At 24.4% G+C, this 15,682-nt stretch overlaps 8 protein-coding genes across 8 annotated transcripts; 5 read left to right on the top strand and 3 right to left on the bottom strand.

Annotated features, from left to right (window-relative positions):
• Positions 1 to 332: 332 nt before the first annotated feature.
• On the top strand, positions 333 to 1,001 carry AAJ76_7700015350 (hypothetical protein; the record flags this gene model as incomplete). Its single annotated transcript, XM_024476386.1, has 1 exon — positions 333 to 1,001. The coding sequence occupies one exon, from the start codon at positions 333 to 335 to the stop codon at positions 999 to 1,001; it is 669 nt and encodes a 222-aa protein (XP_024330131.1).
• A 4,319-nt stretch (positions 1,002 to 5,320) lies between these two features.
• AAJ76_7700010362 (hypothetical protein) lies at positions 5,321 to 5,974 on the top strand (the record flags this gene model as incomplete). Its single annotated transcript, XM_024476385.1, has 1 exon — positions 5,321 to 5,974. One exon carries the CDS (start codon positions 5,321 to 5,323, stop codon positions 5,972 to 5,974), a length of 654 nt encoding a protein of 217 aa, XP_024330130.1.
• A 333-nt stretch (positions 5,975 to 6,307) lies between these two features.
• On the bottom strand, positions 6,308 to 8,857 carry AAJ76_770006826 (kinesin-like protein; the record flags this gene model as incomplete). Its single annotated transcript, XM_024476392.1, has 1 exon — positions 6,308 to 8,857. The coding sequence occupies one exon, from the start codon at positions 8,855 to 8,857 to the stop codon at positions 6,308 to 6,310; it is 2,550 nt and encodes an 849-aa protein (XP_024330129.1).
• Positions 8,858 to 9,826: 969 nt separating this feature from the next.
• Positions 9,827 to 10,138, top strand: AAJ76_770005856 (hypothetical protein; the record flags this gene model as incomplete). Its single annotated transcript, XM_024476391.1, has 1 exon — positions 9,827 to 10,138. The coding sequence occupies one exon, from the start codon at positions 9,827 to 9,829 to the stop codon at positions 10,136 to 10,138; it is 312 nt and encodes a 103-aa protein (XP_024330128.1).
• A 20-nt stretch (positions 10,139 to 10,158) lies between these two features.
• AAJ76_770004886 (gtp-binding protein sar1) lies at positions 10,159 to 10,797 on the bottom strand (the record flags this gene model as incomplete). Its single annotated transcript, XM_024476390.1, has 1 exon — positions 10,159 to 10,797. One exon carries the CDS (start codon positions 10,795 to 10,797, stop codon positions 10,159 to 10,161), a length of 639 nt encoding a protein of 212 aa, XP_024330127.1.
• Positions 10,798 to 10,905: 108 nt separating this feature from the next.
• AAJ76_770004286 (hypothetical protein) lies at positions 10,906 to 11,397 on the bottom strand (the record flags this gene model as incomplete). Its single annotated transcript, XM_024476389.1, has 1 exon — positions 10,906 to 11,397. One exon carries the CDS (start codon positions 11,395 to 11,397, stop codon positions 10,906 to 10,908), a length of 492 nt encoding a protein of 163 aa, XP_024330126.1.
• A 2,725-nt stretch (positions 11,398 to 14,122) lies between these two features.
• Positions 14,123 to 14,887, top strand: AAJ76_770001560 (hypothetical protein; the record flags this gene model as incomplete). Its single annotated transcript, XM_024476387.1, has 1 exon — positions 14,123 to 14,887. One exon carries the CDS (start codon positions 14,123 to 14,125, stop codon positions 14,885 to 14,887), a length of 765 nt encoding a protein of 254 aa, XP_024330125.1.
• Positions 14,888 to 15,477: 590 nt separating this feature from the next.
• Positions 15,478 to 15,682, top strand: AAJ76_77000205 (endonuclease-reverse transcriptase; the record flags this gene model as incomplete). Its single annotated transcript, XM_024476388.1, has 1 exon — positions 15,478 to 15,682. A coding segment is annotated over one exon (205 nt), but the record flags the coding sequence as incomplete, so codon positions are not given.

Here is a 15,682-nt window from a genome sequence, read left to right as displayed (position 1 = left end):
CACGCATTTAATAATTTATTCTAGGGGTGTAATAACAATAAATGACAACGACTAATAATAAATATCATAAGAAAACGCTTTTTATTAACATTGTCCATAGAGACAAATTTAAATAACTTATTGACATGAAAAATAATTATTAATTATTCTAACGATTATTTCACTAGCAAAATCTCTTTATAAATTTTTACAGGAATTTTGAGGTATAAATATTAAATTTTTGCTCCTAATTTACACATATTTTTTAACAGTTTAAATTTTTTATAAACAACAAATAAATTTAATTTTGTATCCTTTTTTAAATAAGCTATAACTATCCTATTTACCCATATATGTATATTTCATCAAAAAAGAGTTGGTATATTTTATCAATAGGTTTACTATCAACAATAGTTTTAATATTTATACTTCTTAGATACACTAATATTTTTGGACCGTACTTTAATACGTTTAAAAAAATATCTTTGAAAGATACTGTATTAGATAAATTTGATACTGATATTGCGTTTAAAGTATACTCAGAAAGATTTTTTACACCCTTAAATGAAAAAGAAGATTTCGTGTTTATAGCTAAAGTTATGTATTGTGTCTCTAGAATACCAAGAGATGTACTAGAAAAGTATTATTTTGATGTTTTTACTGAGCGTTTCAAGTCAAAAGCAAAGAAAATTTCTCCCGAAGAATTAAAAAAAGACGTAAATGAGTACGTTTACCATGTTCAAGATGCTTTAAGGTCTGTTTTTTCCACCCATTACACAGATGAAACATTTTTTGATTCTGTTGTATACATTATGATTTCAACGTACTTGCCTAAAAATTTAAACGTCGAGCTTGTTAGAATTGTTCAAAAATTTATCGGTCATCTAGATACAAGTTTGAACACCCTTTTAGAAGATGATTTAAAAAGTAAATTGATCGAAAAGAAATCAGAAAAGAATTTACCAATGTTATCATGCTTAGATAAATATTTAATTAGGACAATAATTTCAGACGTTGAATAAAATTTTTCTTAAAATTGAAAGGCTTTAGTGCCTGATTTTGGTGCTAGCTTGCTTAATTTACCCTTCACTTAAAATTGAATATGCATAGTTTTTAAAACCCTTTTTTTCTATATAAATTTTTTTATAAAAAATAATGCTTTGTAATTTCAATTGAATTAAACGAATTCTGCTTCAGGAAAGCTATTAAAGTAAAAAAAATTACAGGATGCCAAAAGAATGTAGTGCAATAGCAAATTAAGGGTTTAATAAAAAATATAACTGAAGTATTGACGAATAATTAAATCAAGAGAGTAAGAGAATTTTCAACAAAGGATCTTTGAAAAAAAATTTTAATTATAAATATAACAATAAAATCTCAACTGAAATATTTAAAGATAAAACATGCCAAAATAATGAACGATATCTTTTTAAGTAAAGGTATTATCTTAAATTAGAAGAGACTATCGAAATTAAAATATGTCTTGGAATGCATATGAACTCAAAAATTTTAAGAGACAGCGTAAATTAAAATTTTTTAAACACACATACATTTCTGTAGGAGAACATGTTGTAAAATACCTCTAAAACATGTTTGACATGCACAAAAATTTTTAAAATGCATAGCTTAAACATTTAAATACAAAGAATTAAAAAAATTTGATAAATGAGAAATATTTATTTTTAATTATAAAATATATTTAAACAAAAAAATTTAATTATACTTAGTTTAATAAAAAATCTACACAAATAGTATAGCTAAGCAAAGAGTTCCAATAAAAAAATTTAATATATTTAAAAGACATCGAATGTTTAAAAGTAGATTAAGTGAGGAGATTTTTATATGTCAAAAAAATTGAAATGTTATAAGAAATTATTACATTTTAGAAACATTAATAGAAATTTGAACTCTATTTAAGAAAATCTTAGAACAAAAAATTGGAAACGAAAATAAGATAGAATCAGAAGTCGTCTTATAAACTAAATTTGTCAATTTTGGAACACGTTGTGGAATGGCGGCGAAAAAGACAACTTTTTTTGATAAACAATTGGTGAATGAATACATAGCGGATACGAATCAGAAATTGTTATAAATTGCTGACTAAGATTCATTTGAAAATCTTATATATTATTTGTATAAATATAATTAGCAGTGTTTGTAAGTATTTTAGCTGCTTAATAAAAAACTACAGCATTATACTCATATTTTTAAAATTTACAGCCGAATTATGCACAGATGGAACGATTAGTACCAAATTAAGTATCTATCTACATCTTAAAAACTCAAATACAGTTTCTAGACCAATAATATGTATTTTGAGCCTTTATAAATTGGTAATAATAAAGTTTAATTTAGCAATTTAATATGAATTAAAATTAAGAAAATTTGTGTCAGAGAAACAACTAGAAATGTACATTGAGCTAAGGAAAGGCAAAAGTTAACCTTGCGCTAAACTTTTGCTATAAGAACAAACTTAAATCAGTATAAATAGGTGTTGAAAAGCATTTGATTTTTTAATACTGATATTTAGAGGTGAATTAAAAGTGCCAAGTTTTTTTTTAATCGAAAAAGTTTTTTACTTAATTACATTCTGGTAGCAGATGCATAGCTTGCATGTCACGTAAATGACTATAAAGAATTTTTATTGAAAAGTGCTCTCTTACAATTTTTATTTATATTAAAAAAATCCTCTAAAAAAAATGGTGAACAACGTCTTTCTTAGAGTTTAAATACCTAAACAACCAATTAATATAAGCAAAGTTTTTCTTTTAGTAAATGATTTCAAAATATTAGTGAAATCAAATAAATTAAATTATAATTATTTAGAAGTTTAAAAATTTTTAAAATAATGCACTTACCGTTAGACTTATTTTTAATCAGAATTTTTTATCTTTATTATAAAAAATTAATTTAAATATTCACTAAAAATTTTTAGCAATTAGATAATAACATACTCATAAGAATTTTATTCTTAAACTTTCTTGCGTATTTTATAGTATTTTCTTAATTAATACAATTAACCAGCTTGGAGATTTCCGACACAAAGACTTATTTTCTTGGTTTATTAACAATTTTAATAAGCTGAGTATGTTTTCTCTTCACTAGTGAACTTAGGTATCTGTAATATGCTTCTAGTAAATTGGTTATTTTTGGTAATTTAACAATTTTTTTATATACACATTAAAAACCGGTATTTTTGTTATAAAAATTGCCTTGCAAATCAGAAAAATAGAGGAATTGCGTATTAAATGTTCAACTTATGTAGATGGATTTAAACTTTATTTGCTATTATTATTACATCTTTATAAAAAATAAGGTGAGCATTATTTTTATAACCAATATGAAATTTTACAATAATTTATTAAACTTATATATCCAATTCTTTGCCAAATTTTTTGACCTAGGTGAAAACAACAGCTAATAATTAAAAATTTAAACATAACACTTCAATAGCTTTAAAACTAGAACTTTTAAAACCAAGAGAAATTTTTTAATTTGTAGCTTTTTATTCTTTCATCATTAAAAAATTTTAATAATGTTTCATACAATGCTGTATATTTTTTTAAAACAATATAAAACAAAAACGTATTTGCTTTATATTCCTGTTTGAAAAAGAAAAAACTGTTCATAGTTATTAAATACAGTTTTCTATCTTCCAGCACAATTGTGAAATTGTTCAGTATGTTAAAGTTTTAAAAATTACTATTTTATCAGGAGAATTAAATGCATGCCTGGCAGTAAGATTTGCTGGCTGTCTAATGTCTTTTGATATTCTAGTAGAATATTGAACTCTGGTTGTTTACTGTGGTGCTTCTTTATTTTATGCTCGTTACAAGCTGCTATTTATGTGTTTGTGATTTATTAAATCAAAGTGGTATTCATCTTTGGCCGTAAAAATGTTTAAATTTATGACAAAGAAAAAATTTTTTATTCTAAAGCTTATATACTTCAGCAATCTTAGATTAAAAATAAACTGTATAAATAAAAATTTAAAGAAAAATTTTTTTTGATAATAAAAAGTAAAAGAAGAAATTTTATTGGCATGATTTTATGGATTAGTATTTATTCTTAACTCTTGATCACAAGATATTTTTAGAGAAGGTGATGTTTACCGTGTTTGTTTTATTTATGAAAAATAAGTAACACAGAACATGTTTAATATATAAAATTTTTTTATATAGTTTTACTCCTTATTTAAGTCTAATTATCTTTGAGGATTACAACGTAAATCCTCGAAAAAATAAAGTAATCGAAACATTCCACCAATAAATAAAACAATTCTTTAATTCCTGGTTAATGTGATACCACATACAACTATAGTAGAATAAAAAGTAAAATATTTTAAAAGATTGTACAAATGCGGATTGTATCCACAAGGGCGCGGCAAGATAAAAAAAATTATTTCTGAGTTTTTAAAAATCTCACAAATTGGATATTTCTCCATATTTTTTATAGCTCAATATTCTATATTTTATTCTTCATAATTGAAATACTGATATTAAAACATAGATGGGTATTTTACTATTACCTTTTTATTATAAAAATAGTAATTTGAGCTTTTTACTTAACATATTAATTTACATCCAACTTTCTTTAGTTTTATTTTTACTTTAGAACCCTTGTGTGTTTCTGAGATTGATTTGTATCATAACGTTTAATTTAAAGGTAATATTAATTATTTACAGTAACTGATAACAAATTTATTTTAAAAATTTTAATGTCATAGCCTTGTCTTCTATGACAAAAAATAAAGTTAAAAAAAGAAATAAAATAAAGGTAACATAAAAACGAGAAGGGCTGGATTTTATTAAAAAACGTAAGTCGAAATTTTAACGTAACGAACAGGGGATTAAGACATCCACTCAGGTATTACAAATAATATTAATAAAAGTATTGGGTGTTAAACACCTAGTAATTTCAGGTACGAATGAAACCGCGATGTCTTAAGCTTGTTGTTTGTTTGTTTACATGTTTCATGTAAAACTATAAAAAGAAATCCTAAATAAATAAGAATGTCATTTATAAGTACCTCTTCTAAGTCTTCCAGGCCCAAACGGGCTAGCAATGTACCATTTCCCGATTAAAAGTATTAATGAATTTTATTTTAAAACTAAGAAATTTCTGCAAAAGCACAGCACTTATAAGTTTAAATGCAAATATAATTTCGAGTATAGCTTATTAATTATTTTTATTTAAAATTATTTACAAGATTTTAAAAATAAATAACAAATTTTATCTTTAAGAAAAACTTTACTTTCTAAACAACAAGAACAGAAAACATAAATAATTTTTATTTATCCCCCTTTTTTAAATAAGCTAAAAGTATACTTTTTACCCACATATGTTATCAAAAAAGAGATTTATTATTTTATCAATATGTTTAGTATCAATAACAATTTTAGTATTTGTATTTCTTAAATATTCTAGTACCTCTAAGCCTCATTCAAATCCATTAATTAAAATATCTCTAAAAGATACTGTATTAGATAAATTTGATACTGATATTGCATTTGAAGCATATGAAAAAATACATGAGAAAATTAACTTTACTAAGGAAGAATTCGTATTTATGGCTAAAGCTTATTATTGTATTTACAAAATACCAAGAAATATATTAGAGAAATATTTTATAGATTGTTTTAATGAATATGCAAGCAAATCATATAAAGGTTTTTCTCGTGAAGAAAAAAAAGAATTTATGATTAAAAGTATTGATAAAATGCTTTATTTATTAGATGAGATTTTTACTTATAGTCATAAAGAAGAATTTTTTGCGAATGCTGTTGAATTACTGATGTGCAAGTTTAAAATACTTAAACCAGGCGATGTACCTAAGGTTAAAATATTACAAAAAAAAATCGGTATTTTAAATTCAAGTTTTAACAGTATTTTAGAACAGGATTTGAAAAGTGAATTAACCGAAAAAAAACATAAAAGAGGAATATTAATGTTATCATACATTGAAATTGTATTAAATATGGTATTTTATGACTAAATTAATAAAAGATATTCAAATTTAAAGGCCTAATTGTTTAAGAATTGAACCACATTTGTTTTTTTTAATATTCGTCTTTTTTAAAATATACAAGTTAAGGATATTTTTAGTAAGCCAATACAATCCAGTAAAGGATGTATGTTAATTAATACAATCTATTTTTTAAATATACAAGTTAAGGATATTTTTAGTAAGCCAATACAGTCCAGTAAAGGGTGTATGTTTATAAATACAATCTGTTTTTTAAAAATCAAAAACTATTAATTCTCAAGCATAGCTTTAGTTAATTATAAAAAATAATTTATAAGTTCTATATCAAAATGTATCTAGTAGTTAAGTTTTATATTTACTTATAAGATATACTATTTCTTTATTCTGTGATCCTACAAAAACTCCTTCATTCCATTTCACCATACAGTTAATTTGCCCTGTTTTATAACTTCCTACACAAAACACACTATCTTCACAATAATCCCAAAATCTTAAGGTACCATTTTTGGATCCAGTAACAAAACAATCCTGTAATGACGTACCACATTTTATCCACGAAGAGTGTGCATTAGGCACTGTTTTAATTATTAATCCATCTCTCCATCTTTTTAGAGAGCAGTCTCTACTAAGGCTTATTAGATCTCCTTTATAATTTAAAAGAGAATGTACTGCATCATAATGTGGTGGATATAAAGTCTTTCTATTTATAAAATTATTATTTACTGATTGATTTATGTTAAATACATTTCCTTTTATAGTGTGATCTCTACTGCCAGTATACAAAACATTATTAAGAAGTTCCATTGTAAAAATGGTACTAGAATGAATTTTATCACTTTGTAAACTTATATTTCTTAAATCTACACAACTAAGGGTGCCATCTTCATGTCCTGTAAAAATAATATATTCATTCTTAAAAATACAACTTATTTCATTTTTATAGGCATACACAGGCATGACAGTTTTAGATCGAGGATCTCCTTGTTTTAAAATCATTCTGGTGGAATAATAAATAAGATCATCACTGTAAATACATTTAATTCCTGTATCTGTAAATAAGTCATAAACATCCCCATTTGGATCTTTTATTCTTAGCTTATTGTCGAATGATGAAAAAACAAGCTTATTTTGATATATTACCATATTGTGGGCTATGTACCCTGTAAACTTGTCTATGACAGATGTATCCATTAGCACTCTCTCTTTTCTTGGTGTCCATAAAGAACTTTTCTTCTTAGGAGGACTTATATCGAATGTAACACGTTTAGGTATCTTAGAGACATTGTTAATGTTTTTATTATCACACCATGATATCATATTAGATTTAGGACTTTTATTTAATATGTCATCTTTTTCACTATTTTTTGATTTTAATATATCATTTTTTTTATTTATTTGATCATTTTTACTTTTATTTATTATATCATCTTTTTCGCTATTTATTGTATCATTTTTACTTTTATTTATTATATCATCTTTTTTATTTATTGTATCATTTTTACTTTTATTTAAAATATCGTGTTGAATATTGTTTCTTAATGTTTTATTGACAATACAATTATCTTCTACATAATTATCTTGTAAATTACTGACTAAACTATTACTTTCATTTACATTTTGTACCTTTTCTAAATTATCTTGTACATTATTTTCTTTAAATACATCATTAAATTTTAATTTACAATTTTCTTGCTCTAACAATTTACATCTAAGTTGTTCATTTTCATTCATTAAATTTTGTACAAATGGATGTTTAACTATCACTTGTGCTAAATCTTCACTCTTATTACTATTTTCTCGATTACTAATTTCATTATCAATCATATTTTTAAGTCGTCGATTTTCTTTAATAAGCTCTTCAACATTCGCATAATTGACTTTTTTAATTCGCTCTTTTAAAATCTGATTTTCATTTGTAAGTGTTATAATCTGTTTTTTTAATTTAATTAATTCATATTTTGATACATCTATTTCTACATTTCTTTTGACTGTCATTGATATAGAGGCTGTTCTATTAGCATATTTTAATGTATTATTCGTTTCATTAATATCTGTGTGTAAAGAACTGACACATGCTATCATTAAAACATGCCCATTAAGGCAGGACTGTAAAATCCTCGTAAGTTTACTATCCCTAAATGGTATATGTGGCTTTTTTAGATACAAGGCCGATATAACATTCCCCAATGCAAGTAGTCCTCCATTAATGGATATTGATTCTCTAGCCCTGTCTCCTGTACACAATGTTCGTTTTAATCTTTCTGATCCTGCGAGATCTACAAATGAAAATTTAGAAGTTATATTATTTTTTGTAAAAAATATTGTAAAAATGGCGTGCGATCTAGAAGACTGAGAATTCATTTTTGTACTTTTTGTAGTTCTTTCTAAACATCCTTTTTTTAATATTTCTAATGATTCATTAATATTATTTAGGGATATTTCTCGTACACCTGCTACAATAACATCCCCTTTATTGTCTCTTAAATTTAATGGCACTTTGTGCTCAGTAAGAAGATCTATTACTTCTTCATTGTAAACTTCTATAAAAGTACAAGTCAGTGTACAATCCTTACTAAAAAGATATCCTAGAGTTTGTGGGACTATACCAGATGTATCATCATGACTTATTCCCATAGTGTAAGTTTTACCAGAACCTGTCTGTCCATATGCTAGTACAGTACAATTGTAACCATCTAGAAATTGACTTATTAAAGGCATAACACTATAATCAAATAATTGTTTTTGTGTGGTAGTAATATGCACTTTATTAAAATGGTACTTTTTAGTACCTACTTGTAGAGAAGTATTTGTGGTATCTAGTGATGACTCTATACTTGGTTTTATGCGGATTTCTACATTTATCTTTTTTTGTGCATTTATCCTGTTTTGCATAAATGATGGGGTAAAAAATAAAGGTATACAAAGGTAGCTGTTAAATATCCTAATATTACATAATGAAGGGTGAGGATTATTGAACTATTATCATTAAACAATAATGTTTTATAAAGTACTAGATTTATCTTTCACTAATTTTTAAAATTTTAAATAAAATTTGTTAATGTGTTATAGTTTTAAATAATTTGTAATATATTAAATTTTATTATTTTATAAAGTAAAGATAGTTACTGTTGCATCTAAAAGAATTGCTATTAAAAAACTTAAATTTTTTTATTTTAAAATTATATAAGACTACAACACATAAACATTAATCTTATAATAAATCATGTATGATCTATTAAAAGACTAGTGTTGTATTCTTATAATATTTACAATATTTTAAACCTTCATCTTATTTTCAACGCTGTATGAAAATAATAATATAACCGAATTATTTTAAGATTATTAAATTTTATAATTAGCAAAGTGTAGAAGCTGCACAATATTTAATAAATTTGCAAACAGTCAATAAATTTTTAAACAAAATTGTTGGAATTAATATGGGTTTATTTATTATAAAATATTTAAATGAGACATCTAATTGCTTACAGTGCAAAATAATTATTTGACAAGTAGTTTTATCTACAAGAATGAATCAAATTATGTAAAAAATAAAAATTTTTTGTTAAAATATAAACATACAATTTGTAATATTTTATTATTTTAAATTACTACTTAATTATATTTTTGCGCTCTAAAGTAATTGTTTTTATTTTTCTTAGTAAGTTTTTAAACATATTTTATAAATTAAAACAAAACAAAACGTTACTGGCCTAAATCACATTAAAAAAACTTATTTAGAAATTATTTATTTATTTTAATTAAAAACATATAAATTTTATAACACCACTAAACTAATATATTATTATTTGTAAAATTTAATTTCAATCTTACAAAAAATTTTAATATTTAATAAAATTAAGAATGTTTGTTGTAAACAAAAGTTTCAAACTAAAAATTTTTAATAAATTTTTTTTTTGTTTTATGTTAATACAACTTTTTATAAAGTGTGTCTTCTCTATTAGCGATGTAACAAAAAAAGCTTTACGACATGAAGATTTAAGAATGGCTAGGCATTTAATAAGTCAAGGAATACGTGTTACACATCCAGAATATCCTTTTTTAAAATTAGAAAGCATTGAAAAAAATATTAACCATCCAAATAACCCAAAACTTCATAAAGAAGATTCAAGAATGATTAGACACCTGTCTATGGAAGGTTTTACAGTAAATTAAAATATTAATTTTTAAAACGTTTATTGTCTTGTTTTATTTATCATCATTTCAAGCCATTTAAAAGACATAGCAAGAGGACCAGTTAGTGCATCACTACTTTCTTGTACAATACTCACCCAAGCAACATTTACGGGCTGTTCTGTCTCACTTCCAGGTGAATCGTAAATACCAGTGCGGGCCTTAATATCTTCTGTCCACTGCACATCATTTTCAGTCTTGCCCTCAATATCTATCTTATTCATTAAAACGGCGATAGGAGCTTTCTTCTCTAATTTACGTACTTCATTATAAGTCTCTCTTACTTCATCAAATCTTGCTGTATCATTTACATCGACTATAAAAATTATTCCGTCACAGTTGTAAAAATATTTGGTCCACACGACGCGTGCAGCCTTGTGACCACCTAAATCAATGACTGTAGCCTTTAAATTGCCTATATCAATTTGTGTTCTACTTGGATGACGAGTAGGCATATATGTCTCATTTGTACCATGTTTTAATTTCCTAACAAGAGTTGTCTTACCTGCATTATCTATACCAAGAAATAAAATAGATGATGGTTTAGTAAACAACTGTTGTATAAATCTGCCAAAGAAAAAGTCATATGATTCAAATATTTTACCATAAACCTTTGTAAATAATTCTTTAGCTCTGTCCATTGTGGGGTAGTAAAACAAAAAAAAATAAATGATAATACAAACCTATTCTAAACATTTTTCTAACTGTTACCAGTCTTATAAAATGTAAGTAAAATATACAAATTTAATTTATTTCTTTTTATAAATATTTCTTTTATACATAAAATCAACACTGTCTGCTAGACTTCTATTAAGGATTTCTTTATCGATATCTACAAAATATGTCATAAAAAAGAGAGCATCACATTGTTGTAGAAACTGTTCTATTTCATTCATAGCTGGGATACCACAATTATCGTCTATAGTAGGATCAAATGTAATTTCTATAGACCATATTTTAGGGGTGCTTAGATTCGATGTATCTTGTTTAAAAGTAATTACATTACTGCCAAAGAAATTCAATTTAAAATTCCTAAAAATAAATCCTAGTCCTTGATTATTTATGTACATCTTTACAAGACCAAACTTTAGTAAATGATTTCTAAATATTTGTAGGTGTATAGGTGATATATACACCATATTGAGACGGATATACCCGTCTGCTTCAAAAATAGAAAGTGTTTGTTCTAGTGTTGGGTTTAAAAGAAAATTATTCAGTTTATAAAAAATATCTTCATTCATAAAAAGGGTGAAATAATTAAAAAAAATATTTGTCAGATTACAATAGTGTAGAAATATTTGAAAATTATCAATTTTTATAATTTTTATTTTACGTTGTAATTCTTTTTCATATTTTAATTAAACAAAGAATTTAATTACAAGTATCAAAAAATTAGTAAAAATATGATGTTAGAAAATTTAAAGAGGTTATTGAAAAACACTAAGAATTAAAAACTTTACAATTTTATGACTATGTTAAATTTACTGTTTCTTTACAACTAAAAGGATAATTGTGAAATGAAAAATTTAAAAATTAAAATGTAAAAAATAACAGCTAAATTTAACATTGGCGTGTTTGGTAGAAATTGTCCCTGTGGCTAAAAAGCATTCTAGGATGCTGCGGGAAATATGTTTACGTAAGGTGTTTTTATTGAAATCGGACTTTGTATTTGTAGAAGAATTTTGTTGTGTGGCTACCTTGATTCGTCATTGTTAAATTAATAATTTTCTTATTTATATTTATAGTAAACCAATAAACATATTTGTTTAGCAAATGGTCCAATATGTTAATTTAATCATTAAAACGAATGACGTTTCAACGTGATATTATTAATCATTGGTCATCATCTTAAAATGTGGTATAAGAATTATACCACAAACATTTAAACTATTTATAAAAAAACGCATGAAAAAAATGCAGTGGATTAATATGTGCATTATTCTTTAAAATATGTACAATACGAAACATAAATTACTTACCTTTTTTAACTCATCTGTAAGAAAAATTATGGTGAAAAAAACAGGCAAATTCTATATTATTAGTGTTTACTGCATTAATAAAATCTTTAACTTTTATATTGTAAGTTAACTCAATGTTAAAAAATTTTATTTTTTTCAGCAATTAATACAAAATGGATTTCTACATGCAGTACAACCATAAATTTTAAAGTTATTTAAGGGGAGTTTTGAAACTATAAGGTATTATTTTTTTCTTTATTTGCAAAAGTTAAATTCTTTTATAAATTAATTTTAAAAAAAATTCACTATCGTCACATTTTAATAACTTTACATTCATTACCTAAATTTGGAAAAAGATCAAAAATTAGCTAAAAAAATTTCAATACAACTTTTGGATAAATTGAAGTATCTATGATACAAAAAGTAAGTTGCAATGTATTTAAAATTTAATATTTGTTTTTTTTAATAAAAAAAAAGATGAAAAATAATTTAAAAAGTTGATCTTAATAAAAATATTTTTTAAAAAAAAAACAGTTTAAAGAAATATTTTACTAATTTTTCAGACGTACTCTTTCTTTCGCTTCTCACACACATATATCGAATAAAATAACTTCACAAGTAATGTGTTGTTATTCCTAATAAGATTGACGCAAAAAAAATATTTAATTTTTTTCCAATTGTATTGGTGTGAAAACTGGTTTCTGATTCTTAAATATGCAACTAATGATTGACTACAGAAAATTTTAAAATAACTACCATTACTTAAATATCCACGCTAGCCATCGAAATATTTAGCGAAATTTAAATAAACATGTGGAAGAGTGTAAGGTGTTAGAGTATCAGCGTTTATTTGTTCTACCCTTTTAATAACAACCTTTCTATCATTCTAATAGCCCAATCTAGCAATAACGTGTCACCTATATTGCTTGTTTTTACCAATTTTCTTTTCTTCTATTTCAAATATACAGTTATCTCCATTTATTGGGTTAAATCATTTATAATTAAAGTTATAAATATTATTAATGCATTATTCTTAATATATAATTAATATAGTCGGTTAATCTTTTGCTGAAAGGCTCTATGACGCATCCGTTAATCATATATTAATAACTTTAAAGATGGAAATATAACGAGTGCGTACATAAAAAATGGTGTGTTTACACTTTTTCTTTGTACACGCAGAAATTTTACAAAATTACCCAGATTAAATCCCCTTTAAATAAAATTGTTTATCTATCACATTTTTAATTAAACTATTATTTTCCTATTTTCACGCCAAATTTATGATTTTTTTATAAATAAAAAATTTTAAAAAAGAAGAGTAATGAAAAATTATCTGAGAAACGAAACTACTATAAATACAGGTAACTTAAAAAAGACCTTAAACAATAAAATTATTAACTCTTTATTAGAAATAAACTTTCGTTTTGGCTACTTGACACAGGTCTATAACAAATACCTTTAATCTTGTTTTAATGCTTATTTTTAGCAATTTTAAATGCATAAATTTATATAAGTTTGTATTTCCTCAATAATCATTCTTGTTATGATTTTTAAGTTAAGGGTTATTTATTAAAAATATTTATTTGTAAAAATTCTGTTTTAAAAAGCATGTTGAATACAAAATGTTTTAAGAAACTTTAGCTCCAAAGAGTTATATAAGAGGACAAATTATGCCACAGTGATAATATGAGAAAAATTAAAAAAAAGGTTTTTGAATAATTAAAAAATCTCGATAATTGATAAATAATAGACTACTATCACTAATGTCTATATATATTCTTTTTAAAAAACAAATTTGATTTAAAATTTCATTTTTGTAAAATTAATTAAATCATTATTTAAGTATAATTAAAGTATTTTAATATGTTTTTTAATTAAATTTTATTTAAGATCACTTAAAAATAGAAATTTTCCAAAATTCTTATCAACATTTTTGTATTTTGATCACATTTTACAAATTAAATTTTATTTTTTTTCTATTTAAATAACTTTTTACCCTCGCTATATGAAAATCATTACATTTCTTTTTATAAACGTGTTAGGATTTGAATTAAAAGCAGCTTTTTATTCTAATGTATTCTCAAAATACATCAATTTATTTGATTTAGATTTAAATGAAGGCATTGAATGTTCAAAAATGGAAGAAATTGTTGATTTTATATTAGAAAAGGGCAGGATCAAAACGCAAGAGCCTTACTGGTGTTCAAAGTATTATAGTTCAGGGGATAATACTGAAAAAGAATCTTTAATGAAACAAGCCCATGATATTGCAAGTGCTACATTTACAAAACCTGTCACTAAAATTATATTTGTAGTAAATGACAGGCTAGTGATAGAAAAAGATTTGCCGATCTTAAGAATGTTATTTAGAATTATCGAGTGTAAGAAAGATAATTGGAATTGTATTTATAGGCTGAATGAAAAAATTAGAATTTATAAAAAGTACATAGATTCTCATAATCTTAGTCGTCTTGAAAGAATTGTTCCAACAAGAGAGAGTTATATTAAATTTCGCGATGCATGTAATGAATTAAAACATTATGAGGATCAACCTGTACTAGCTCTTACTAAACAAGCAATATGTTTTTATATTAAGGATGATCCAAAAATTACTGATGAAGATTTAAATAATTTTTTACAACAAGATGATGATCTTATTTTTGAATGTAGTGAAAAGATCAAAGAAGCCCTACAAAATGTTAAATCTTTTTGTGGAGATATGGTTATATTTGGAGAAAAGTATCTTGATTTTACTGACTATCTACATTAAAAATGTTTATTTTTAAATTTTGAACTTATTTAATTAAAACAAATATACAATATGATCTATTTTCATTTTATAAAGTTTATTTTTTAATTAAAAAGGCTTTACGTTAATAATTTTGCAAAAATAAGAAATTAAACTTGAAAAATACAATTTTAACAATTTTCAGTCTTTTTGTAAAAACTGTAATTTAAATTCAAAAATTTGACTTTTCTACAAAGTTTAGAAATGTTATTGTTCTAGATCCATAGAAAGTGCGAAACCTAAAGTGTTTTTATAAAGGAATTTGTATTTAATAAATGATTTTATTTTAATGATTGCTATTCTTTGACATCTACTTATAAATTAAGTAGAAAGCAATTACTTTAAATTCATGTTAAGTGGATTCAATAAATAATTAATGGAGATAGTACTGAATCAACTGCAGAAAAAGTGGAGTATTAGAATGGTCTGTTCATAATAGTGCTCCAGTAAACAGAAGTTTGTTTTCAATCCCTACAGACTTTGGTGACATTGACGAAGTCACAGAATATAGATATCTAGGTGTGCTGATAACGAAAAACACACTAGAAGAACATATTGTCAATGATGCAGCAATGCGTGGCAAGAAAACTTTAGATACCTTGATGCCAAAACTGGTAAACAGCTGCATCCCCCTTACATTCAAGGCTATCTTAGTAAAATGTGTACTTGTGCCTACATTAATGTATGGCAGTGAACTTTGGGGAATGTCAAGTACTAGAGCAGGTAAGATCAATAGGATCTTAAGAAAATCTTTAAGGCTGATATTCAAAAGAGTGT

The sequence above is a fragment of the Vairimorpha ceranae genome (assembly GCF_000988165.1).
Source record: "Vairimorpha ceranae strain PA08 1199 chromosome Unknown NODE_77, whole genome shotgun sequence".
Classification (NCBI taxonomy): domain Eukaryota; kingdom Fungi; phylum Microsporidia; family Nosematidae; genus Vairimorpha; species Vairimorpha ceranae.
This window is presented reverse-complemented; position numbering and strand designations above follow the sequence as displayed.